The sequence below is a fragment of the Sphaerodactylus townsendi genome, linkage group LG10 (genome assembly GCF_021028975.2).
Source record: "Sphaerodactylus townsendi isolate TG3544 linkage group LG10, MPM_Stown_v2.3, whole genome shotgun sequence".
In the NCBI taxonomy this organism is placed as follows: Eukaryota; Metazoa; Chordata; class Lepidosauria; order Squamata; family Sphaerodactylidae; genus Sphaerodactylus; species Sphaerodactylus townsendi.
The window spans coordinates 3,127,726-3,155,380 of NC_059434.1; the positions used below are offsets into that span (position 1 = coordinate 3,127,726).

The 27,655-nt window shown below is 46.9% G+C and overlaps 1 protein-coding gene across 3 annotated transcripts in view; it reads right to left on the minus strand.

Annotated features, from left to right (window-relative positions):
• The window catches only part of EVC (EvC ciliary complex subunit 1), a 51,377-nt gene that overhangs the window by 17,121 nt on the left and 6,601 nt on the right, over positions 1-27,655 (minus strand). For all 3 annotated transcript variants that reach the window (XM_048508949.1, XM_048508948.1, XM_048508950.1), the window contains exons 3-14: positions 26,253-26,336; positions 21,672-21,907; positions 18,599-18,683; positions 13,916-14,014; positions 11,741-11,878; positions 10,766-10,924; positions 9,564-9,780; positions 9,315-9,463; positions 6,680-6,778; positions 5,701-5,913; positions 5,368-5,477; positions 4,911-5,121 (exon numbers count right to left, since the gene is read on the minus strand). In XM_048508949.1, the coding sequence (XP_048364906.1) occupies positions 4,911-5,121; positions 5,368-5,477; positions 5,701-5,913; positions 6,680-6,778; positions 9,315-9,463; positions 9,564-9,780; positions 10,766-10,924; positions 11,741-11,878; positions 13,916-14,014; positions 18,599-18,683; positions 21,672-21,907; positions 26,253-26,336 (1,800 nt within the window). The remainder of the gene's footprint in view (positions 1-4,910; positions 5,122-5,367; positions 5,478-5,700; positions 5,914-6,679; positions 6,779-9,314; positions 9,464-9,563; positions 9,781-10,765; positions 10,925-11,740; positions 11,879-13,915; positions 14,015-18,598; positions 18,684-21,671; positions 21,908-26,252; positions 26,337-27,655) is intronic.

Consider the following 27,655-nt stretch of genomic DNA (forward strand, 5'->3'; position numbering starts at 1 on the left):
CGGGGCCCACTTAACCAGAATGGCATTATTAATTATTCAAACTGTCCAAACTTAGGTGTTAAATGCAGTCAAGTGTTCATAGCCTTCCATGATTCTGACCCTGTAGTAAGCTTCTCTCAAGTCCAACTTAGTAAAGATCGTCCCTTGCCCAATGCGTCTAAAAGGGTCCTTGATTAATGGCAAAGGGTATTTATTGGACAGGAGACTGCATTGAGTCCTCGGTAATCTGTGCAGAGCCGTAAAGACCCATCTTTTTCTTTACAAACAATACAGGAGCAGCATGTGTGTGTTTGGTAGCCATACATTATGAACCAGCGGTAGAGGTTCTTGTCTAAGGCGGTTCCCTTCTCCTCATTGGGACTCATCACGGTAGATTCTACCTTTGGGCAGTTCGCCCTGGCTGTAATGCGATTTTGCAGTCCAGTGTCTCTATGGGGTGGCAACTGATTCGCATTCTGCTCCTGAAATACGCTGGCTAAATCTTGGTAAGCGGGTGGAAGGCGGGTAGAATCGGGGGCAATTAGGCATTGCATCAGCTGATGAAGCGGGTATATGTCAGGAGAAGCGAGTTTCCCCAATTCATGTGTTCTCCGCAGGGAGGGTCAGTGAATTCTAAGATCCTTTCTTTCCAAATAAATTTCGGTTCATGTAACAACAACCATGGCATACCCAGGACTATGGAGTGTTTGGCCACTGGCGCCAGAATAAAACTAATTTTCTCCCAATGGTCGGCGCAGCGGAGGAGAACCGGTTGCGTTTTTGAATTGGGCCGGTCCCTTCGCTCCCGAGAGGACTGCCCGTCCATTTGGGTGAATGGTATGGGCTTAGCCAGGGGGACTTGGTCTAGACCTAGTTCCTCCGCCACCTGGGGCCGCATTAAGCAATGGGAGCACCCAGAATCTACAAGGAGCTGAGGCTATATATCTGAGTATGCTTAGCGGGGTTGGCCAAGAAGCGCTTGGATAGTAATGGGAGCGCTGCCTTCACTCACCGCGTCTGGAGTCGAACCCATGTCCATGGGGGCTGAAGAAAGGCAAACAGCTGCTTCCCCCCCTCCTCTGGGTCGCCGGTAACTGCCTTAGAGCGAGCCTGTAGAGGCGGCCCGGATTTGCGTGGTGGCTTGGCAGATGGGGTGCGTCGCGGCCGGGCCGGTTAGCTTCTGTTTTTTTGGGCAGTTGGCTGGCTAGATGACCCGGTCCTCCGCGGTAAAGACACAATCCCAGTTGGCGGTGCTCGGAGGTGGTCTCGGTAAGCTGACTGGGCTTGGCGGTGGTCGCAGCGGTGGTCGTAGTGGCGGGTTTGGGCGTGCTGCTCCCGGCACGAGCGTACTCCAAACGAGGCGCCACCTGGGATCCCAATTGATCCAATCAGCAATAGTGCGGGGGGATCCGAATTAAAACACCGTTTCACGCAGCTTGCCGTCGACAGCATCCGAGAAGTATTCACATTTCATGCGCTCAGGCCACTCAGGAGGGAGTCGAGCAGCCTCCGCCACCAGAAATTCACGGGCAAATTCTGCAAGCGAGCGGTGGCCTTGCTGAATAGATTTGATGTTGCGGATCGCTTCGTTTTCAGCACCTGGATTGTGGAAGCGAGCACTTAAGGCTTGGAGGAGCGCGGGCACCCGTGCGAGTATCTTCATCTTGTAGGTTCAAAAGAGTCACAAACCAGTCGGCTGCCGCCCCATCCAGGACGGAGCCGATGTCCCGTATTTTTTCGCGCTCAGACCGGTATAAATCGTCATAGTCCTCCATGTGGGCATCGAGTTTGCAGGATGAAGTAGGAAGTTTGGAAGCGGTCCCATCGAAGCGGGCAGGTATTGGAGGTCTGTAATATCCTCTCTCCACGGCCCTGGGCGCCCGCTGGGGCGGCGGTTGCGCAGGTTGCGGCAGCGGCGCAGGGGGGGCCGGAATCGGTGGAGGTGGAGGTACCAACGCCGGTGCCGCTGGTGTTCTGGTGGGAGCTGGTCCTTGGAAGGTGGCAGGACCCAGCAGTGTCGCCCCCCTGGCGCCGGCTGTACCAGTGACAGCGTAGACTCCAACTTGGGGTGTCTTGTTCTGCTGCTTCTTCAGTTCCCTCTCCAAGGCGGCCAGCTCTCTCTCCTTGCGAGTCAATGCATCCTGGTGCGCATGCAAAGCTGCTTTCTCTCGTTCCAGTTTGGCCAATTCGTCTCGTTGAACAGCTGCAGTTAGTTCACCTTATGCGTGCGCAGGGCCTGAACGCTTTCGGCGTTGGCAGCTGTAAGTCCAGTTTGGAGTGTTCCAGGACCTTATCATGGCCTGATAGGTTCTGCACATATTGCCGTTGCAGCGCGTCTTTGGCACGGTCCAATTCGAGTTGGTTTTGTTTGCTGCTGTTCCCGGTCTCTTTGCAGGTTGTCACGCTCTTGCTGCAGCTGCTCTCGTTCCTCTTCCCATAGCTGGCGTTCAGGCCCATGCTTCTTGGGCATCTCGCAGTCGGCCCACTTCCTCATCCCAGCTCTCTTTCGATGGGAGAGGGAATGGATCGGATGGGAGTGCAGGCTTTCTCCGGACTCCTCTTCATCTGAACGCAGGACGTCGTGCCACCGGTGGCTCCCTGGGGCATCTCAGGTACAGCTGCTGGTCCGGGGTCTGGGGGTTCCGATCGGAAGCTGGTACGGATACCCCTCCCAATCCCGGTATAGTCCCAGTTTCAACGGTGGTCTTCGGACGGGCCCCAGTGCTATGCCACGGTGGATCCTTGGGAGCATCACCAAAATACGAGTCCAGGAATGCGTTCAATGGACTCCTGTGTTGCCGCATGAAAGGTGGTCAGGCCCGTCTCCTCCGTGACAGGTTGCATCTGAGGTTTGTAATCCATACGAAAGCGGGCAGATATCCGATCCACAGGCTTCGATCCATAGACAGCGCCCCAAGCGACTCATGTAAGTCCCCATGGTCGTCTTCTCGTCCCTCGTTCCAGCGGGTAAGGGAAGACTTCGTGCTGATCTGAGGGCGGGAAAGAGTCACCAGCGAGACCCGTTCTCCCGCCGGTTCCTCCAAATCCAGAAGGGAGAGCTTCCGGAGCCCTCTTTGGGGGCTACCGAACCTTCCACAGGAATATTCAACCTCTCCATGCCGAGACACCAGAGGTCCACTGCACTAGGAAGATAGATGAACGATAGATTCCTGCCACAATGTAAGGAATTCCATAGAAGCAGAAATAAAAGGCTTTTTGGGTGTAAAAGACCGTTTATTCAGACATCCTAGAAAGCTCACGTACACGCCGTGGCAGGAATAAGATCTCCCGCCAGAAGCACAGGTTATAACTCTGTCCATCCCATCCCCCCTCCCGGTTTCCCATGGGAACGGAGGTCTCATCTCCCTCGCAGAGATAAGGTCTCCGCCGGAGAAGCTGGCCCATCGCCCGGGCTGTGGAATGTAGTCAAGGCCAGGCGGCTGACCCGCTCATCAACACCATTGAATCCTTTACAGAAAGCCTTCGACAATACTTTGTTTGTTTTTGTTTCTTTCTTTGTTTTTACAAAAACTTGTAAACTGTCAACTATTTTTAATAGCACTTCCCTGAGAGGCAGGCTCACTTCTTGGCCTCTTAGCGAAAATGGCCCCCTGACACTTTTCTCCTATCTTACAACACATAATTGGCCAAGAGTTCGAATGTCCGACGACAAACCCTTAGCCAATTACGGTGCAGGACGCGCAGCGACCCCAGCCCAGTGCATCCTGCATTCCCACTGGCCATTGCTGGGCCCAGCAAAGCCTTCCTGCCTCCCCACCAAAGCCCTTTCCCCCCACCCCCACCCCCCAAACTCCAGCTGGGCCCTCTGTGGACCCAGCAAGCCTCTTCCTCCTACCCCCACCCCAAAAACTCCAACCAGCCCCATAGAAGGCCCTGCAAAGCCTTCCTGCCTCTGCCGCAATCATCTAAATTCCACCTACTTCTAGCCACACCTTTCAACCCTCCCCCACCAATACTTACCTGGGCACCTCCCTACCCCCAAACTCACATTGCTGCCCTCCCCCACCCAACTCTCACAATGCCACCTCCGCCACCCCAATACTCACCTTCAACCCCTCCCCCCACTCCTAGCCACACCTTCCCACCTTCCCCCACCCTCATACTTACCTGCCAACCCTCCCCCACCCCAAGCCTCATCTTACCACCCTGCCCTACCAGAACCCTCACCTTTCTGCCCCCCCACCTCAAGCCTCACTGTTCCACCCTTTCCCAATCTGCCTCCCCAAACCTCCCCTTTCAACCCACCTGCCATCCCAAGGCTTTCTGTCCGATCCTCCCCAACCCCCACCTTGCTGCCCTCCCCCCCTCTCCCTAAGCCTATCCTCACCTTCCAACCTACCCAGAGCCACACCTCTCTGACTCCTGAGCCACGGACCGAGAACCAGGCAAGTGGTGTGCCATGAGAAAGGGGTGTGGTGGGGTACGTTGCAGCCCCACTGAAGCCCATTGCGGGGGTAGATGCTCCCTCTTCGACCCTCTGCTAAAGCCCACGGCATCTCTCCCACAATGGGCTTTGCTGCTAGTTATCATATATTCTAATAGCGAAGTTGGCCAAATCAGAGACTGAGTGGTTAACAGGCAAGACAAACCTTTCGACAAACCTGAAAAATGCTTCAGGTTTGCAGAAGAGCTCATTCAGTTCTGTTCTGCTTTCTTTCCTCTCCAGGTGCTGTCTCTCTGTGAAGGCCACGCCCCAATTTCACTACACAGCATCACAACCAGGACTTCCTAGGCTTCACAGAGATGCCCTTGTGGCAGAGTCCTTCTTTTTGGCACAACTGTGGGCAGAACAAATCCAGCTGCCAAACCAGTTCTGCATTTTGTAGATTTTGCCAGCCCTGCTGCTCTGCCCAGGAGGGACTAAGGCAAGCTCAGAAGTAAGAGGTCAGCCAATGGGCGGGGACAAATACCGTTTCCTTCAACTGCTTCCACTGGAGTTCATCAAAGCAGTGAGAGGAGCTCTGCTGCAGGATGTGATGCTCCTTCAGCTCCCCAACGGAGCTTCTTCTCCTGGACGTCCGCATTTGTGCAAAAACACACAGAGCAATCTGGCGGAGCAGCAACCTCCTCAGCATAGACTGGAGCAAGGACTTGTGCTTCTGAGTTACATAGTTCAATGACCTGTGAAAAGATCACAGCTTATGAGCCAAGATGCAAAGAGATCCTGTTGAATGTAATCAGCATGGATCAAAACTGAAGCGGATTCTGCATGGGCCAAAAACAGCGGTGTGAACCCTTTTACACCGTTTTCACACCGCTGTTTCTGACCCATGCGGATTCCGCTTGAGTCTTGTAAGAAGACTCTGTGCTAGAATTTAGCAAGATGTTGTGGGGTGGGTTCAATCGTCCTCCAAGACGGCCACTTACGCCTTGCTCAGCCCACCCAATCTGGACATCACACACAGGACAATCTTCTCATTTGTCTCTGACAAACACTTGTGCGTCACCGCGGAGAATGCATGCTCTTCCATCCACAGCTGATTATGGGGATAAGAAGGAGGGAAAACTCTTTGGTAAAGCTGGTTCACAGGATTTTTCAAATTCAAACATTACAGGTGCAAAGTCAAACATGTCATGTGTCAGATAATGCCCCATATAGTTTGGCCCCCAGTTTGCTAGGAACATGGGGAGGGACTTATTTCCTCAGGAGAGGTGAGAGTAGAACATGTCATCAAAAATAAAGATGGTCTCAGGCTGTACCTTCTGTTCTTGTTGCATTTGTTCTTGGAAAAACACCCAAAGCTTTTCCCGGTGGCTCTCCGATTTCTCCAACTGCAGGGCCAAATCTTCCTGCTGTTCATCTTTCAGAAATTCACACTCTTGTAGCGGCAAACTAGTTAAAACAGGCAGAGTCTGAAGAAACAGCTGGACCACCAAATCCTCCAAACAGTGAGAGTATCTAGAATGCAGTTTCTGAAATAAAAAAACACATTCTGGTTTGAGAGGTTGGCCATCTCCCCAGGCAACATTTTGGGTTTTGTATTTTCCTTCATCTTTCTTAGCAGGTTGTTTTCTGTTTTATAGCTGTTGAAAGAGTTCATATGGAACATACCAACCACAAGTACAAATAAGGAGGAAACAGAATGGGGGAAGGGATGGCTTTAAAATTAGACATTATTTACTGTTAGGAGCAATGATGTGGTTGGGGGGTGGGGACAGGTCCAGGGGGCCCAGAGGCGTAGCAAGGGGGAAAAGCGCCTGGTGCACCCTCCACCCCATCACACCCTCGCCACACCCCCACAGGGGTGCACGCTCGTTGCGTTGCGCCCCCCTGCTCCCTTGGAGCTACGCCTCTGAGGGGGCTGCTCTTTCTTTAGCCTTGTCCCCACCCTTAGATTTCCTCCAGCTATGCCATCGCTCCTCTCCTAGAAGTAAAGCTTAATTTTAAATCCAGCAGAGTGTTTGGTGGCAGCCGCAGAGGAAAAAAGGGGGTGTGTGGGGGGGATTTCCCCCCCATGTGCCCCAGAGGTGGTGCCTGCATCACAAGACCCCCTCCCCGCCCCTTTCCAAGATACACCCCCGGTATTAACCACCTTCTTCCCTTTACTAATGAAGTCTTTATAGGTATCATTTCACAAGAGAAAAACCTGAAGAGTATGAAGTTGGCACCCTAAGAAACCCAGACAGATGGATCCAGTCAAATGAGAGACGGGGTGGGGGGCAGGAGAAAAAATGGCACCTTGTAGAGATCTATCATAGCCTCAATGGTTTCACAATCACTCTCTTTTTCCAGCTTCCATCGTGTTTTTCTCTGCTGTTCTGACATTTCACAATAAGCCTAAAGTTGAGACAAGAGGAGAAAAGAAAACCCTATGAAGTCCGGTCTTTAGAACAGTGGCAACCAGTTAGAACAGCGGCAACCTCATCAAAGCAAACATCCATTCTAACTGGAGCCCACTCCAAACAGCTTCAAGAGGCAGAATGGTGATATATCTTTGCATCTTGCTGAGAGATTCTCCAGAATCCAGGCCTGTCACACCCCTTATTGCTTGGGTGGATCCTACTGGTATCTGATCATTCCATTGAGCAAAGATTATGTATTTGTTTACTAAAATGTTTTATTATTTATTTATTTATTTATTCAAAGTATTTATACTCCACCTTCCCTATAGCCATATTCACGATGGCTTACAAAATGCAATAACACAATAACCAGGAATAAAATTGTATAAATAAATTACACGAAAATCATACCTTACCATTTAAAAAGTCACCAAAATACACCTGTAAAACCTAAAGTGCTGTTTGCTAATATCTTAGATGTTAAATGATGCTTGAAATAGAAAAGTCTTCATCTGATGAGAGAAGGACAGCAAGGAAGGAACACGCTGGGCTTCTTCAGAAAGAACGTTCCAAAGTCTGGGCGCCACCACCAAGAAGGATCTCTCCCGGGTCCCTAACCAATGTACCGATGGGATGGAGAGATAGCCTGCTCCAGATGATCATATACCCTTTTCTACCAAAAGATGTAAGTGCAGTCAGTCATGGTGCGGTGGAAGTTTCCACAGGTGAAAATAGTCCTGAATATCTATGAGCATTAAAGAATCATTTTTATGCGCAGCCTTCGTCAAAACATTATTCTGTGCACTATTAATTTGATAAAAGGGCATTTGTATTGCCTCGAATGACCAACGGCAAAACTCCCCCCCCCCACCTTAGAGCTCTTACCTTCCTGTTCGTTGCACTCACCATTTTGTGTCAGCCTCAGGAGCCTCTGTGCTGCTGCCACCATTTTAAGAATGTTCCCAGGAGTTTCCTCTGCTTGCAGCCCATTCAGTGGACATTTCAATGTAAAAAGCTGGTGAACGAAACTTGCTTTTCTTGGTGATCCTGCGCATGTGTTGTTTTTTCCTCTTTTTTGTTTCGAATAAGATACATTGATATCTGCAAAGACACCATCTGAGAATTGCAGCTCCTCCAATTGAAAATAATGGGTAGAGTTGGTTTCTGCAGAGGCCAGGTCTACCAAATGCTTCTTAATGGGAGGTAGACCAGGCCTCTGAACAGCTGTGATTCAATCATATTGACTCTGTGAAGCTTCACAGATTTCTCATTCAAAACAACAACAAAAATGGAAAAAATGACATGTGCGCAGGATCAGCAGGAAGAGCAAACTTTATTCATCTACTTTTTACATCGAAATGGCCACTGGATGAGCTGCAAGCAGAGGAAACTCCTGGGAACGTCCCTAAACTGGCGGCAGAAGAACAGAAGCCCCTGAAGCCGGCAGGAAATGGTGGGCGCTACAAAAAGGAAAACGAGAGCACTAAGGTGAGCGGGGGCGGGGGGGTGGAGAGGCGGAAAAATAGCACATGACTTTGTGTGACTCTCCAAAGGCTTATCCTTAAACACCTATAAAGTCATGAGGGTGATTCTTTTTTTTTCCATTTGAACAGGGGCGGGGTGGGAGCAGAATAAGGCAGGCACCATGGGGCGTTCCACCACAGAAAAGGTCCAGGAAGACGTGGAGGGTGAATGTACAATTCTACTCAGATCTTTTGGTTGGAAAAGGTATAGTACACAGGAAGGTTTATATGGAAATAGGCGGCCCTCCGGGTAGCCTGCCCCAGTGGCTCCAGTTGGAAGCCCTTCTCCAATCTTCAGAGACTTCCTTCAAACTAAATAGGTCTTCCATTGGCAGAAGCCTCCTTAGGCCTGGGGAAGGCTCCCTGGCTGATTCCAAATCCCACCTCTTACTGAATCTAACAATGGAGTGGTGGAGCACAGACACTGTAGAAGAGGAGCCTCTACAGACTAACAGGACTCCTCAGTTGTGCAGAAAAATGTGACTTGGTCAATTAACCAAAAGATAAAGAAAATAACCTAATGAGGCCTTGGCACTCTCCAGGATAAGAACATAAGAACAAGCCAGCTGGATCAGACCAGAGTCCATCTAGTCCAGCTCTCTGCTACTCACAGTGGCCCACCAGGTGCCTTTGGGAGCTCACATGCAGGATGTGAAAGAAATGGCCTTCTGCGGCTGTTGCTCCCGAGCACCTGGTCTGCTAAGGCATTTGCAATCTCAGATCAAAGAGAATCAAGATTGGTAGCCATAAATCTGTTCAAGCCCCTTTTAAAGCTATCCAGGTTAGTGGCCATCACCACCTCCTGTGGCATAAGATGTAAGGAATGTTGAGAGCAGCTAAAGGGAACAATGAGAAATTGGCCTGTAAGATCCCTGGGATCCTGGACAGGCAAACTTAGCTCAGAGGGGAAGTGTTTCCCAGTTATTTTACCACCCTGACAATTCCTTGTGGGCTTCTAGATTCTCTAAGGAGCAGCTGATTAGAGTCCGCAGTTTCCCTAACAGGTACCTTCAGAAATGCATTGAGGTCTCCCAGCGGCTGGCTTTTGTGGAGGAGATTGCCTTCCTGGTCTTCCTGAGCTTTGCTTAGACATTCTATTTTCTCCGTGTGACTCAGAAGGCATTTCTGGATTAGATTTTTGCCTAGCTGAATACATTCTGAAATACAAAATTTAAGAGATTATAGTCCGTGTGGGAGGGGAGGCTATCCTTCGTGCCTCATAATAATCTATGTCCATGAAATCCCCAATAAGCGAACCTTCTTCATAGAGTTCTATTTTCCCGGCAAAAGCCTCCTGAATTCCTGTTAAGAGCTCCTCCTTTTGTTTCACAGTCAGGTTATTCCTTCGAAGCAATTCATCCAGCGTGTGAGATATTGCATGAAATCGGCATTTACTTTCTTCCTGTATCTGGGTCTTTAGCAAAGCAATAGTTTTCACAAGCTGTTCCCAGTTAAACATTCTTTCTTGGGTGGCCTGAAAATAAAACAGGTCCCACATTAGAGTTGAAGAAGACCATCCCAGTGTGAGTCAGCATGGTGTAGCGGTTAGAGTGTTGGGCTAGGTTCTGGGAGACTTGGATTCAAATCTGTACTCTGTGTCAGAAGATTTTGGGGTGGAGCCAATTGCATGCTCTCAATCAAGCCTACTCATAGGATTGCTGTGAAGGTACAATGGAGGAGGGCAGAAAGATGTAAGCCATTTTGGGTCCCCATTCAAGAGAAAGGTAGGCTGCAAATGAAGTAAAATAAATAATAGTTATATTGTACTGCTGAAGGCTTTCACAGCCAGAATTAACTGGATGTTGTGGCTTTTCCAGGCTGTGGTCTGATAGATTTTGCTCCTAATGTTTTGCTCAAAGCAATGCGAGCCTGGGAACAGTTCACACCTTCCCTTGATAAGATCTCTGTCTGGGATAGCCTGGGGCGCCGAGGGGAAGACACTGGACTTTCACCCCATATTAGAGGATGGTGCGCCGCCTCCCCCTGCCCTTTTGGCACTGACAGGCTCAGTCCTGACAGTGGTGCACATTGCTTGATCCAATTGATATACAAATCAAATATTGTTTGATCCAACTGATGGGAAAACATGGTAGATCATTAAAAAACAAGTTGTTGTAATTATGAATATTGATTACCTTATTTGTCTTGTAAAATACTGTACACCAATGAAGGCTATCAAAACAGGGCAGAGCAGACAGCCTGACCATGAACTGTTTTTAATTACTTTGTATAAAACTGCTGAACAGCTTGAACATAATAAATAGCTACGACAGCACTACAAGCGTTCTTTAAGTATCGTAATGACAAAAAAAGACAGCCTCTTATTTCTGCAATGCTTTTCACATTGCCTTCATCAGCTGCCTTTATAATACGAAACTCCTGGTTTCTTGTTTTGACCCAAGTGATAGGCATCCATCCCTTCAGGAAAGTTTTTAGTACATGCGCTTTTTAACCATTACCATGACTTGTGAATCCTGAGATTCTCTGAAGAACTCCTCCACAGCAATCATTGCCTCTCCCAGGCACATCCGGATTTTCTTGGCTTTGGCCCTTGAACACTTGGCCTGATCCAGGAGGAGCAGCAGGGATTGGTCAGTCTGTTGCCAGAACGCTTCCATCTAGGCATAAGGAAGCACGAGATTCAGTCCTGTAGACTTACAAAAGTTTCACTGTGGCCAGATAAAGAGCTCAAGAATCTGGTGGGTCCAGAGCATTGCAAATGTCATGTTCTGGAAATATCGAGACTCTTCTTGACTGAGGCTTTTTCCACTAAAGAGAAGGGCAAGCTCAGGATACTTCACAACCCACCCCAGGGTCCCCCAGAACATAATTTGGAAATCACCGCAGGAGAATACAACCTTGTCCTTCATAGCATCCTTTACAGTCTGAAAGGTAATGAGCCCAGTGGCTCAGTGAACAGACAACACTTGACAGAGAAGAGAAGGAAACAAGCCCATTCATGGAGGGAGATGAAGATGGGGAGAATGATTCAACACAAATGGGATCTTTTGTTCTGGACTTGGAGGACAGGGCGGGTGGGGAAGAGAGATATTGGCTTTGGATACTTTAGGATTTCCATCTTTCCATTAACCCCACACGATGCCTTATGTTCTTAGCAAAAAAACTGCAATAAGAACCATCGGCTGTCAATGAGAGCTGCTTCTAAATTCTGTTCCAAGGGGGATCCGCTGATAACCCAAAACAAAAATCAGACCAAAAATCAGACGCAGATTTTTCTGTTACATTTTCATCTCTCCCTTCTTTTCAGTGACTGAGTGCATCTGTCTCCCCTTTCCATCCCCATAAATGTGAAAGAGAGAGCCTAAGATAACCTCACAATGACATCATTGGGGGAGTCAGGATAATTCTAAAGCCTGATAAAAAGCTAGAGAACTTTGATTAAAACACTTCTTATAGGGGACGTGGATGATTACATGATCTAGAACATGATCCGCGTATCCCTTGTCACTCCTCTCTAAGTCATCCAAGGTCTGATACTCTGCTTTGTGAGCTCCGGAGAACTCCATGCTCAGGAGTCTGGAGTTGAGCTGGGCTTGCAACTCTTCAAATGCCTGAAAAGGAACATAACAAAAGGTTTATTACATTAGAATAAAAAACTAGCATTTCTGAATGCCTCTGCAGGAACGCGGGTGTTGCAGGAGATCTTTTTTAAAAAAGAGAAGCATCTCCGTGCAAAGGCACGAGAGCAACCTGGAGTGTTTCCATGGGTTCCAATCGCTGCCTGGACGGGCGAAGGGCACACACGTGAATGGCAAAAAGGAAAACAGTTTCCTTTATAACAACTGCAACCTGTGATACGTGTGCTGTGCGGAATCCACCAATGTGTCACTGGCAACCAAGATCAAGTTAATTCATGCCATAGCATTCTCCATTAGAATGGATGGAAGTGAAAGGTGGACAATAAAGAAAGCCAACGGGAAGATAATAGATTCCTTTGAAATGGGATGCTGGAAGAGAATGTTATGGATACCATGATCTGCCAACAACCGCCCCCCCCGCCCAAATAGTGGGTTCTAGATGAAATCAAGTCAAAAATGTCTCTAGAAGCCAAATTGACTAAACTGAGGCTGTCGTGTTTTGCTCATCTCATGAGAAGACACAAGTTGCTAGAGAAGAGGAGGAAATGTTGAAGACAGCAGGAAAAGAGGAAGTCTGAGCACGAGATGGCCGGGCTCTACAAAGGAAGCCACGGCCCCCACTTTGCAAGAGGTGAGCAAGGATGTTTTGGAGGATTCACTGATTTCGACTGATTCACAGGATTGTCATGAGTTGGAAGCCCATTGACAGCACTTAACACACACAATCTGAAAAAACCAACATGACCCGAACATCACTCAGATCCTCAACGCAGGCTCCAGGCTTTCCCAGTTGGCTGATTTTTACACCACGTTTTCTCCAAGGACTCAAAACAGTACACACCACCATGTCCTCACAACAACCAGGAGAGGCAGATTAGGAATGAGACAGACAGAAACTGATCCAAGGTCACCCAAAATAAGTAATTTTTTTAAAAAGCTGACTTTCGATCACAACACAAATGCCTCAAATACCCCAAAGGCAGGCTTCTTAAGAACCTTTTTCTAGAACGGCAAATGTTAGAACACGGTCATTAAAGACTTTACAAGCTATCTATAAGAACATAAGAACATAAGAACTAGCCTGCTGGATCAGACCAGAATTCATCTAGTCCAGCACTCTGCTACTCGCAGTGGCCCACCAGGTGCCATTGGGAGCTCATGTGCAGGATGTGAAAGCAAGGGCCTTCTGCTGCTGCTGCTCCTGAGCACCTGGTCTGCTAAGGCATTTGCAATCTGAGATCAAGGAGGATCAAGATTGGTAGCCATAGATCAACTTATCCTCCATAAATCTGTCCAAGCCCTTTTTAAAGCTATCCAGGTTAGTGGCCATCACCACCTCCTGTGGCAGCATATCCAAACACCAATCACATGTTGTGTGAAGAAGTGTTTCCTTTTATTAGTCCTAATTCTTCCCTCCAGCATTTTCAATGAATGCCCCCTGGTTCTGGTATTGTGAGAAAGAGAGAAAAATTTCTCTCTGTCAACATTTTCTACCCCATGCATAATTTTATAGACTTCAATCATATCCCCCCTCAGACATCTCCTCTCCAAACTATGTTGTACATTAGTTTGTAAGCGTCTAGGATTCTGCTTTTATTTAAATGACTGTGAAAGCACCATCAAGCACATAGTACAGTAAGTCCACAGGCAAAAAGCCAGGTATGTGTTCTTGTTAACAGCTTATGTACTGAACCCTTTACACTGCTGTTCTTGCAAACAGCAGAAGACAAAAGACAGTAACTAGAGCTCATTAACTTAGCTGAATGCATGGAATTCTAGAACACTGAATCTTTCACTGATCTCTGGGCCTTGCAGCCGGCTGCACAGATTCCAGTTTTCTGATTGTGACAGGTGGAACATTTATTCAAAAACTTTGCCACGGGAAACTAAAAAGTAAGAGTTCAGAGAAAAATCTCAGTGGTTGGGCACATCCTTCGCTCCAACCGTGGCTTAAAAAAAGTATTCTCAAGAAATCAATGGCTTTGCTGATTAAATGGAGCACATACTTACTGTTTCTTGAGTACGAAGGATGCTTTGATACAAATCCTCAGGCATTTTCTTTTTAAAATAAAAATCAACAATGTACACTCTGAAAACGTGAAGAATCATCTGTGCAAAGACACAAAACAGAACAAAGCAAATTGAACATAGTGATGGAACCATCCTATTTGTGACAGTCACTTCTGCTGCTTAAATGCAATTGTGAAAATCAGGCTAGTCTGGAGTCCATGATATTTTTTTGGGGGGCGGGGAGGGGAGCTTTCTCACCAAATGCACTAATATTGAGTAGATTGGCTGCTGCTCTGTTATTCATTTAACTGGCCTGGTTTGAGTGAATTGTGGCATCAAAGGACGGCTGCTTGAAGCCTGCCAGGGCTGCAGGAGGGGTTTTCCACACTCAGCATTCAGAGCTGCCTGCCCATCTGCACGACATCTGAACAGCAGCTCCTCCCTGCCAGAGGAAGACTCTCAGCAGCCCTCCCAGTTACAGAAAACAGGAATCCTTTGTACTCTATTATTCTGAATTTTGCTCTGAAGCCCGTTCTGCTTCACTTCTCACATAATGCCATCATTTAGACTCCAAAACAACAAGTGAACGACACAAGGCCTCACACAGGAGGAGAAATCCTACTTCCCCTGGTGGTTGCTTCTCTCCTTACCACTGATTCCAACGCCCCACCTCCCTAGCTCTGCTTCTTCATCCCCCCCTCCACCTTCTGCTCTTCATTTATTTAAAACTCCTCCATGCCATCTTTTCAACCAAATAGGGTCCCCCAGGAAAGCAAAATCAAAATGTTTAAAGCACTAAAAGAGCATTTAAAATAAAGTGTACATATCATGTTCAAACAACCCAATAAAAACATACAAACACACACAAGCAGGAAGGAAGGCCAACAAAAGTTGCAGGGAGTGTGCACAGCACAGCACAAACGTCTTCACCCATTGGTAAAAGACAACAACAGAAGGAGACTGATGGATGGATGGATGGATCTCCCTGGAGGTGTCATTTTAAAGTTTCAGGGCCATGACTAAAAAGGACCTTTCCTAGGTTGCTGCCCATCTAACTCCTAACCGCAGAGGCCCCTGAAGTAGGACCACCAAATAAATGGCCAGAGTGGAGGGGCATCTTCCTTTCAGAGAAGGCGGTCCTTCAGGTTTGCTGGCTCCAAGCCATGATGGGCTTTAAAAGTCAACACCACCATGTTGAATTGAGCCTGAAAGTAAACCAGTACCCAGCATAGCTGGAACAAGACTGGAGCGATATGGTCCTTGCAGCCCACTCCAGTCGGTCAATCTGTCTGTCTTTCTTTCCTCCTCTGACCCACAATATATTTTAATTTAAAATATTTATTATTTTTTCAATTTTAAAACCATATACAAATTTTATATGTGTTGTAAATATATAATTATAATTATAATTATGTAAATATATAATATATAATTATGTGTTTATAAATATATAATTTTTGTATTTTTTATTTTTTATTATTGCCAGAATTAAAGCATAAGCAGCAGAGTCCTCCATTGCACCCCAAGTCATGCCCCCACATCACACAACACTACTCCGACTACTAGTTCTCAAGGTGGGATGGCACCCTTCCAGTCCCATGGTGCAGAGACAATGCAGCCTCCCCAGAGTGAAAACAACCTACATTCCATGTTAACAGAACTACAACAGCAGGTGATTGGGAAGCAAAAATACAAAGAGTGAGAAAGTACCACCACAATAATTAGGGGGGGGGGGAAGGATCGGGTGGGAGACATGGCAGGATCAAACCAGATATGGGCTGATCATGACAATCATATTAGAGATATCTCGACCCACTCCAGTAAATATTTTGACCCCAGCATCCTGTACCAACTGCAGCTTCCAGACAGTCTTCAAGGCAGCCCATCTACAATACACTGTAGTAATCTAACCTACATGTTACTACTTGTACCACAGTAGCAAGCTCTTTCCCACCCAGAAAGGACCACAGTGAAGCCGGTAACAAACCCCCGGAGTCATCACTGCCACCACCTGTTTATCAGACAGGAAGCCAAGTTCAAAGAGCAACCTCAAGCTACAAACCTCCTATTTTAGGAGGAGAGCAACCCCATCCAGAACAGGGGATACCCCATTACTGAGTCGCTCCTTCCCCACACCAGTAGCACCTTTATTCTATTGGCATTAAGCTTCAGTTTGTGAGCCCTCATCCATCACAAAACAGTTCCTACCCCGTGGTGGCGAACCTTTGGCACTCCAGATGTTATGGACTACAATTCCCATCAGCCCCTGCCAGTCCATAACATCTGGAGTGCCAAAGGTTCGCCACCACTGTCCTACACCCTCTGTGGGATCTGCTAGAAGTGTGAGATAATGGCTGAGTTGCAAACCTCCAGATGAACTTTCCGAGTGGCTTTATGTAGATGTTTTGTTGTTAATTGATATATAGATACATACAAACAGGATTAGATAAATATATTTATACTGACTTACCACCATCACATGGTTTTCAATATAAATATATTTATCTGATCCTGTTTGTATCTATCTATATCTGTATCTATATATCAATTAACAACAAAACACAGTTACAGAAGAAGAAGAAGAAGAGTTGGATTTATATCCCCTCTTTCTCTCCTGAAAGGAGACTCAAAGGGGCTTACAATCTCCTTGCCCTTCCCCCCTCACAACAAACACCCTGTGAGGTAGGTGGGGCTGAGAGAGCTCCGAGAAGCTGTGACTAGCCCAAGGTCACCCAGCTGGCATGTGTGGGAATGCACAGGCTAATCTGAATTCCCCAGATAAGCCTCCACGGCTCAGGCAGCAGAGCGGGGAATCAAACCCGGTTCCTCCAGATTAGAGTGCACCTGCTCTTAACCACTATGCCACTGCTGCTCCTGGAATACTGGAATAACCTTCCAAGATTCAATTAACCATTCAACATGAAATTAACTTGGAACATGAAGTAAACAAAACATGATACCTTGATTAATTGCAAACATTTATGATTAGTTTTATGCCATCTCTATAGCAGCATGTGTTGCTTTTTCTCCTTGGTTTTAACCTCACAACATCCCTGGGAGGGAGGTTAAATTGGAGAATGCAGTGACTGGCCCAAGGTCATCTAGTCAGTTTCCCCAGGTCAAGTCTAGCTACTACAATGTACCGCCTCTCAAGTGTGATGTTACCAAGTAAGAATATAAACTCATTCCAGCCACTTAATGTTTTTGAGAAGCTTTTAAAATCACTGAAGAAACATCCAAGCTGCAACCCTTCTGGGCCATGTCCCTCACACTGTCTTAATTCTCAGAGAAAGAGAGAGGCAGAAGAAGAGGTATGATTGGTCTCTTTTCCAAAATACATGCTCAGAGGTGTGCATGTGCACGATCTGGGGCAGCATCTTGAGTGAGTGACCCCTGCAGAGCACCTTGCTTCAAAGCGTGAACCAAGGACACAGGTAAGGGGGGTGGTTCTCGGGTTCAACCCCCCCATTCCACGTCCGAAGCGCCTCCCCTCGTTTGATTTTTTTTTTATTTTTAAGTGTTTTTTCAGTTTTTTGCCTGCAGGGGGCAAAAAGGTTTTTAGGCTAGCAGCACCAAAATTTCAGGGAGTTTTTGGGGGACTCTCCTGATGATACCACCCAAGTTTCGTGAGGTTTGGTTTATGGGATCCAAAGTTATGGACTCCCAAAAGGGGGTTCCCCATCCCCCATTGTTTCCAATGGGAGCTAATAGGAGATGGGGGCTACACCTTTGAGCATCCATAACTTTGGACCCCCTGAACCAAACTTCACCAAACCTGGGTGGTATAATCAGGAGAGCCTCCTACAGATACCCTGAAAGTTTTGGTGCTGCCAGCTTGACAATTGCACTCTTGACAGCAGGCACCCCCAAAATTTCCCCAGATTCTCTTTTTATAATCCATTCCCTTTGGCAGGGATTTAAAGGGAAAATCTGAGGTCCCCAGTTTAAACATGGTTAAGGGTGGGGATTAATCCACCTCCAAACAGCATCCCTTTCAATGTTGTTTTAACTGGGGACCCCAGATTCTCCCTTTAAGGTGGATTTAAAAGGAGAATTTGGGCTCCCTAGTCTAAAAATTGAAAGTGATGCTGATTTGGGGGTGGATTCCAGCATCACAGCTGCCGCCCATGGAGGGGGGGGAGTGCAAAACTCAGATTTTGCACAGGGCTCAATTTTCCCTAGCTACGCCTCTGCCCGGAGGGGCGGGCGGGGCAGCGAAGTCTGCCGTCCCTGGCCTCGGAGAGCTGCTTTTATAAGCACTGAGGCCGGGCCGGGGCTTGGGGAGGCATGGCCCTGCCCCCACGGGCGGGTGGGATCGTGGCCCTGCCCCTGAATGCCCCCAATAAAAAATCTATACCTAAGTCACTTTCGTGAACAAGGGCTGCCTCATTAAACCACAGCTGCATGACACTGAATGCCTCCCTCTATCAGCTCAACTTGGAAGCAGCTCTCCTACCAGGCCAAGCAGGTGTTCCCTGCAACCTGGATATCTGGGCACCATTAAGGCCAAATGGAAGGCTGGCATACCGGACTCCTGGGTCACAATCCATGAAAATCTGCTCCTGACAAAAACCTTTTAAAGGAAGAGTGGGGGGGGGGTTTCCATCTTTTTTGCTGGGCTCAGGCATCAAAATAATTCCAGGTGGGAATGAATGAAGTGACCCCCATTGACCAAGAACCTACCACATGTTTCTGCCTCCTCAGTTCCACATCTATCAGTTGGAGATGTTTCAAAAAGAGACTGTACAGGCACATCTTCACATCAAACCTAAAAACCCCAAAAGACATCTCATTAATATCTATACAACATTGCAAATACGTTGAGGTTTTTTAAGGAACCCAGTTGTGACTGACTGTACAGGTAAAGAAGATTTTAAAATGTACAGTGGTACCTTGGTTTTTTTTAATACTTCGTCTGAAAGGAATCGACGAAAACCGAAATCAACGAAAACCGAGGCACCCATAGGAATCAATGTAAATCCAATTAATCCATTCGAGGCACTCCAAAAATGCCTCGAACGGATTAATTGGCTTCCTCAAACCCTAGCCGGGAGGCAGAGAGAGCTCCTTATTTGGGCAGTGACATCAGGGGGTGTCGCTGCCCAAATAAGGAGCTACCTCTACCTCCCGGCTGGGCTTCCTCAAACCCCAGCCGGTTTCGGTTTTCGTGGACTTTTTCTGGGCAAACTTTTTCTGGGTTTGAGGACGAAAACCGAGGCAATAGACGAAAGAGACAAATTTTGCCCAGAAAAAGTCAACGAAAACCGAAACCGACGAAAACCGAAGCCAACGATAACCGAGGTACCTCTGTATCTAGGAACAAAGTGCAGCCCAAAAGCAAAAAGAAAAGAAAAGTCTTCATAGGAGTAGGACAGCACTCTGATTGGGTAAGCTGACCTGTGCTGTGATTGGCGGTGCAAACAACTTACAAGGAAAAGGAGGAGCTATTTCACTGGGAGAAAAGGAGATTTTATTTGGATTCCCAATAGTGAACACTGGGTGGGGAGAATATCTACTCTGAGGGAATTTCAGTCAGAGAGTGAACCTGATCTGAAATATATTAGCGTACATTAGTGTATACTGAGGGCAGAAATGCAGACAATAGAACTGGAAGCTTATTTATTGGTCAAGGCAGGGGGAGAATTGTGAGAGAGACCTTCCACAGTAACCATAAATAAAGGGCGAAGGGCATATATCTTCTGGGTGGGAGATAGAAAAATTCCTAAGCCAGTTAGAAAGGGAATTATACCCAAAGGAGGATTCCCTAACTGGTGTATTAGTGTTCTGCTTATGTTACCTCGGGGTGGGGGGTGGGGGGTGTTCTGTAAAGTGGAAAGGCTGTGTGGGAACTGAGTGAAAGGAAACCACCCTGTTAGAACCCTGGAACTTTGTGAAACACCTCAGTAATTCAAGACAAGTTTGTACCATCATATAAAAAGAACCTCTCTCAAAACATCTAAGGTCAGTTCCACACAACATAACAATAACAGGTTACATTAGGCATTTAAAAATCTGGGTCTATTTTGTCCCAGTTTCTCCCTTCGCATGGTTGTCTGTTTCCATGAAAGAACTGAGTCAAGACCAGAAGGAAATATTCCGATTTCTTCCTCACGAGCCTGGCTTTTTACAACGCAGATGAAGCACACAAGTTCAAACATCCCCAGTATGCTGCATTCCGATTGGCTCTCCCCACCCCCACCCCAAAAACAATACTTCTGATTAGCGGACCATTGCAACAGGTTGCGGCTTGGCTAGCGAGCGGTACTTGGCAAGAGTGAGCGGAAACAGGGTTAGCGCTCATGCTTTCCTGCAGGGGCTCACTTGCTTGGCTCCTGCAAGAGCTGTCAAAGAGCAGAAAACTTGCTTGGGGAATGTTTCAGAAAGGGCAGGCTGCAACTCAGGAGAAATTAAACTGACATGCCGTACGGCAGGGAGTTCAGGTGGTGGGCTGGAAAAAACAAATCATTTTTGCTCCCATGGCATTTGCACGGAAGCGGATTCAACATGGGATTTTGGGAAAAGATCGCGATTTTAGTGGTTTTTAGAAAACCTGGGATGAGGGAAATATCGTGGGACAAACCCGCTTTAGGATGGGGAACTGTGTGAACTTCTTGGCCAAACTGGAATATTTCCCTTGCTCAACCCGGGATATTTGGACTATGCGGAATCAACCTAAGAAACTTAGAGACCAAAAAGGTTTTCAAAGTCTCTAAGCCTGTACAGAAACTAAAGACTGAATATAGTTTAGTCTTGCCTGATTTCCATCTATTGACATATCTCCTAATTTTTTGTATTTAATAAATCTTTGTTTTTGTATATTGAACCTGCCTCAGTTCACTAGTACCTTAAAAAGCTCTCTTCAACTTTCAGGAGTGCCTTGGGCTGAGCAGATAAGCCACTGAAATATCTGCTACAGTATGGGACAATATTAGAACTTAAGCTAGAAACCCTCACACATTACCTGAAAGTCTCAATAAAGGCAGGAAAACCTATGTCTACAAAGGGAGATGGGTGCTGTGACACCACACCAGTCAACAATGTTAAATAATATTGTCCCATGACACTGAGGACTCTACTGAAGGACCTCAAGACACAGTGGAGCCAGAGCTGCCTCCTCATGAGGAAGTGCAGGCAGCAGAGCCAGCTCCAAGCCCTTCCCTGCAAGCCAAGGCAGAGTCTGATGCTGTGCAGCTGGGAGAGACATCAGAAATCCCAGAGGAGCCAGCTGTGCAAAGGTGACAGAGGTCACAGTTACAGGGTCAAGGAAAGGAAGTTCTGCATACCATGTTCCTGGCTCCAGTGTATACCCTCATGTCTCATGATTTAGGTCTAAGAGACCTGACCAGGCCTGCCTGCAGAGCACAGGACATCTACTGTGTGGAAGCCCCACTGCAGCTCCCTTTTATCTATAGCCACACTACAAAAACTACAAAATCCTGTCCCTTTGCAGAAGACACCGATAACTTGGGACAGGGGCTACCCTGTGCAACAGGAAATAAGACTCAAGAGGCCACATGAATTGGGGGGTGGGGGGTGGAGGTGGATCTGAAGGAAAGAAGGAGATTAGGGTGAGAGTGATCTTACAGTCCGTTCCCAGATTGTAAACCTTGACTCCAACTGCAAGACTGAACCAGGACTTAAAGCTTGTCTTGCTAGGACTTATTCACAAGAAAAATACACCAACCAACAGTGCAATCTTTCAGTCAGAGCAGACTTTCAACCAATAGAACTGAAACCCCAAATCTGCCTCACTTACACATCACAGGCCAACAGTTCAGGAAAACAAGTCACTTTGAGGAAGGTTTGATCCTGGTATCTGTCATCACTTGCAGCAGAGTGAATTGTTGTGGAGGAAGTGCAATCGTCTTTGGCTCCTTGGCTGAGGGACCCCGTGCTGCTCGAGGTGGACCCTCCCAGGGTCTGATGGGGCAACATGGCCCGCTGCTTAGCAGTGTCGTGCAGAGAGGGATTGGAGGAGCCATCTGCCAAGGGCTGTGGGTAAAGCAAATGGACACAATCTGGTAATGTTTCACCTCCCACCCACCCCCAGAATCACATTTATCTTCATCATCACTGACTTACAACATGGCATAGAGTGTGTCTTTTCTCATCTTTTGGGAAACATGCTTCATCATTCAAATCATAGGATCACAGAGTTGGCAGAGACCCCAAGGGCCATCAGTCCAACCCTCTGCAATGCAGTAACACAATCAAAGCACTCCTGTCAGATGGCCATTCAGCCTCTCTTTAAAAACCTCCAAAGAAGGAGACTCCACCACTCTCCAAGGCAGCGAATTCCACTGTCCAACAGCCCTGACGGTCAGGAAATTCTTCCTAATGTTTAGGTGGAATCTCTTTTCCTGCAACTTGAATCTATTACTCTGTGTCCTAGTCTCTGAGGCAGCAGAAAACAAGCTTGCTCCCTCTTCAACATGGGATCCTTTCAAATATTTAAACATAGCTATCACGTCCCCCCTTAACCTTCTCTTCTCCAGACTAAACATCCCCAGCTCCCTAAGTCTCTCCTTGTAGGGAATGGATTCCAGACCTTTGACCATTTTGGTTGCCCTCCTCTGGACCCATTCCAGCTTGTCAATATCCTTCTTGAATTGCAGTGCCCAGAACTGTACACAATATTCCAGGTGAGGTCTAACCAATGCAGAATAGAGAGGTACAATTACATCCCTCGATCTTGACACTATACTCCCATTGATACAATCCAGAATCGCATTGGCTTTCCTGGCTGCCACATCACACTGCTGACTCATGGCATCTGTTTTTGGAGTTACAGGCAGCATCTGTTTGTTTGTTTGTTTGATTTATTATCCGCCCTTCCCGAAGGACTCAGGGCGGCGTACAACAATAAAAGCATAATAACAATATATACAGCATTAAAACCAAGAAAATTTGTTATAAAACCATGTCCCAGACATTTTTTAGAAACTCAGATGGCGATAAAAACCCTCCCTTCCCCCCTCCAAGCCCACCAGAGGCCGGGGTGATGGAAGCACATTTCAGCCCGGCTGGCCAAATGCCTGGCGGAACATGTCTGTTCTGCAGAAACCTGACAAGTCCCGCAGGGCTCTGGTCTCCCTAGGGAGCCTGTTCCACCAGAGGGGGGCCAGGACCATAAAGGCCCTGACCCTAGTAGAGGCCAGCTGGACGTGTTTCGGTCAGGCACCTGGAGCAGGTACTCCTCTGAGGACCGGAGGGTCCTAGCGGGGCGATAGGGGGAGACGCGGTCCCTCAAGTATACAGGCCCAAGACTGCTTACATCCTTAAAGGTTAAAACCAAAACCTTGAACATGACCCGGAACTTGATGGGCAGCCAATGGAGGTGGTACAAGACTGGCGTAATCTGGTCCCAACTAGACATCCCCGTAAGGAGTCTGGCTGCTGCATGTTGAACAAGTTTAAGCTTCCGGATCACGGTCAAAGGCAGGCCAGTTTACAGTGAATTACAATAGTCGAGCCTGGAGGTGATTGTTGCATGAATAACAAGTACGGGAGATGTACGGGGCCAGTTGCCACGCCTGCTGCAAATGATGGAATGTGAATCAGACCGTTTGTGCAACCTGGGCCTCGAGCGATGCCGGGTCCAGGATGACTCCCAGGCTTTTGACGGGCGAGGCCAAGTGCAATGTCTCGCTGTCCAGAGTAGGCAGGCAAAAGTCCGCTGGTCACTCCTCGCAACCCAGCCACAGCACCTCCATCTTCGTAGGATTTAACTTTAGCCGGTTCGCTTTCAACCAACCAGCGATGGCCTCCAGACAATGCTGGAGAGCTCCAGGGACCGAAGACCATCGTGAACACGAGCTGGGTGTCATCCGCATATTGGTGGCACCGCAGCCCGATACTCTGAACCAAACTTGCCAGGGGGTGCATGCAGATATTAAAGAGCATCAGAGAGAGGGGCAATGCTGGGAGTTCTCTCCCCCCAATGCTACCTGCTGTCCTCGATCTTGGAGAAACAAAGCCAGCCAACTCAAGGCTGACCCCCATATTCCAATATCAGAGAGGCGGTGGACCAGAAGGTCGTGATCTACTATGTCGAACGCTGGGGTGAGGTCTAACAGCACCAGCAGTGCCGAACCTCCTCTATCCAAGTGGAGCAGGAGTTCGTCCATGACAGAGACGAAAAGCTGGGAAGGTATTCCAGGTGCTCCAAGGCGAAGGGAAAGGCACTCGACTTGGCAGGGAAGACGCTCCGCTCAGCTGGATTGACTAGGCAGCTAGATCCCAAACCGCCCGGCTCCATGCACACTCCCCAGTGCAAACGAGAGGGGAAAACACCACCCGATCCCGTAGGTCTCGTAGGTGTTTACAGTCCCCCAGCCTCAACAACAGGTACAGCTGCTTGTGGGGTAGAGTTGGTCCTATCGTAAAATATCCCCAATTTCAGGTAAAAGGTATAAAAAAGGTTAAAAAATTTAAAACCACAGGAGCCTCCGCTGCAACCAGGCGCCATCTCAGTTAGGACAGTTTGGAGTCACAGGCAGCTTCCCGAAAACTCTGGTCATTTTCAGAGTGGGGAGAGTGAAAGAGTGAATAGGGGGTTCCTTGTATTAGCAAAGCAATGGTCTTTCCCCCTGAGTGCAACCTTTGCCAGGGCCAAGTTTGGGAAGCGAGTTGGATTGTTCCAGCTCTGTGTCATTTTTGCACATGAGTGGGGAGTTTTCACTACCAGCAGCAAAGCTGTTCTATCACACCCTGTTCTATTTTGACCTCCGGGATGGCCATACATTTGGCATGCCACTTTGAACGTACGTGGAGTGACCTGCAGTTGAACCAACATCCTTGGTTAATAATTCCTTGGCTAATAATTATACCAGATCAGCAAATATATACAGTCAACCCAATACTGAAAGATATGAGGCCAGCCAAGCCTAAAAAACAAGGACTGTATATATAGGGATACAAGGCAATGAGGTATAAGCAGTTAGTTTGAGTGTAATTTAAACAGATACTTCATAAACCGTTCATAAAGATTGTTCATAAGGATATATTATGGTTATTTAACTGGATAGAAAGGTAATAAACACATATATAATGAGACCATGTCATAAACATTGTCCATGAGGCACGAAACCTGCAATAGTCATATTGCGTTCCAGTCAGTAGAAAGAGTCAGTATCTCCAAAAATTCAATGAATCAAAGATATTAAGTTGAGTTGTGGTAGTTGACAGCAACAGCTCCAGCAAGTGATGAAGAAACCACGGCGACAGCAGCCACATTCGCAGAACGCGTTGCGCGCTAATCCACGTTTTCAACAGAAATTTCTTCAGTGCGTTCAGGTAATTCTATTAGAAATAGAGATTGAATTCTCTTATTTGTGTGTTTAGCTAAGTAAAGCAGCATACAGCTTCTACATTCAGTGAATCATCTAGTTACAAAGTAATGTATGGAATGTGAATCAGACCGTTTGTGCAACCTGGGCCTCGAGCGATGCCGGGTCCAGGATGACTCCCAGGCTTTTGACGGGCGAGGCCAAGTGCAATGTCTCGCTGTCCAGAGTAGGCAGGCAAAAGTCCGCTGGTCACTCCTCGCAACCCAGCCACAGCACCTCCATCTTCGTAGGATTTAACTTTAGCCGGTTCGCTTTCAACCAACCAGCGATGGCCTCCAGACAATGCTGGAGAGCTCCAGGGACCGAAGACCATCGTGAACACGAGCTGGGTGTCATCCGCATATTGGTGGCATTACTTTGTAACTAGATGATTCACTGAATGTAGAAGCTGTATGCTGCTTTACTTAGCTAAACACACAAATAAGAGAATTCAATCTCTATTTCTAATAGAATTACCTGAACGCACTGAAGAAATTTCTGTTGACGATGGATTAGCTGCTTAACGAATGATTCTTCATCACTTGCTGGAGCTGTTGCTGTCAACTACCAAAACTCAACTTAATATCTTTGATTCATTGAATTTTGGAGATACTGACTCTTTCTACTGACTAGAACGCAATATGACTATTGCAGGTTTCGTGCCTCATGGACAATGTTTATGACATGCTCTCATTATATATGTGTTTATTACCTTTCTATCCAGTTAAATAACCATAATATATCCTTATGAACAATCTTTATGAACGGTTTATGAAGTATCTGTTTAAATTACACTCAAACTAACTGCTTATACCTCATTGCCTTGTATCCCTATATATACAGTCCTTGTTTTTTAGGCTTGGCTGGCCTCATATCTTTTAATAATTATACCAAACAGATATTATGGTTACCAAAATGAAATTTCACATGCATTAACCTCATTCTTCCTTGGCTACTGATATGTCAAAAAGCGACCCTCTCCTTTTCATAGAACAATTCAAAAGGCTTACCCGAAATCTTTGGTTGATGGGATAGATGACTTTAGCTTTTAGTGCAAATTCTGTAAGATTAGTGTTCCAAGAAGGTTGGTCATCCTGTAAGGAAACAGGACACAGAAAAAAGACGAAATTATTTGAATATGACAACCAAAGATTACCAGTTTTCACTCATAAGTTTTCTGGGGACCTCAGCAAACATTGTTTGCACTTGGTATTAGCATAAGCTTTGAAAATCAAAGTAAGGCTCATTCCGCACATGCAGAATAATGCACTTTCAAACTGCTTTCAGTGCTCTTTGAAGCTGTGTGGAATAGCAAAATCCACTTTCAAACAGTTGTGAAAGTGGTTTGAAAACGCATTATTTTGCGTGTGCGGAAGGGGGCTAAGACATATAAAGCTAAGGAAAGCAAAACAGGAAACACAACAGTAATTCCCACTTATCTTTCGTCAAAGTCGATCTGGGAATGTCAGCGGCCAGACACAACTGCAGAAATCAAGTCAAAGATTTCCAGATCAGCTGCTTGGGCTGGATCCAATCAAAGCACAAAGGCCTGTCAACACTGCCTGATGTTGAAGAAGAAGAACGTGGATTTATACCCCGCCTTTCTGTAAGGAGTCTCAAAGTGGCTTATAATCCCCTTCTCTTCTCCTCCCCACAACAGACACCTTGTGAGGTAGGTGGGGCTGGTAGAGCTGAGAGAACTGTGACTACCCCAAGCTCACCTAGCAGGCTTCATGTCTAAGAGCAGGGAAACAAATCCAGTTCACAAGATAAGAGTCTGCCACTCATGGGGAGGAATGGGGAACCAAAGCTGGTACTCCAAACTGAAGTCCACTGTTCTTAACCACTGCCCCATGATGGCTTATTTCATTCTGCATAGCCAATCAGAAGCCCTGTTGGTCAAGAACTCAACATGGATCCAAACACTTTTAAAAAACTGTTGGTGGGCAAGAGGAAAAAAGATGTTTGTGGGTCCCATTGTGCCCACATAGGGGATCCTATAGTTTTTACAGAGAGTAGAAATATAAGCACAAAGGAATCTGAACGGATTTTCATAATCCTGCATCTTGGAAATCAAATTCTGCTATTGCTGCTGCCAGCACAGGCATTCTTTATAAAACAAATCAGCCGGACAATTTTGAATACACACCCTGGTTTGTGATACTTGTTTCCTTCAGGGCTCTTTCCAGCAAACTAGTTTGAATCATACAAGTGGGTCTGAAAGTCTCTCCTGATACCACAAATCCATGCCCCACAAATATACTGTATCTGTACAAGACTAACACTATTGCCAGGCACTGAGGGATTTTGTGGTGACAGAGATTCTTCTCTGACAATGGCTAGTTGGCCTGAGCTATGGTGATGTCCTGGAATATTCCCAAACATTCTACTGAAAAAATTAGGCTCACTGAAG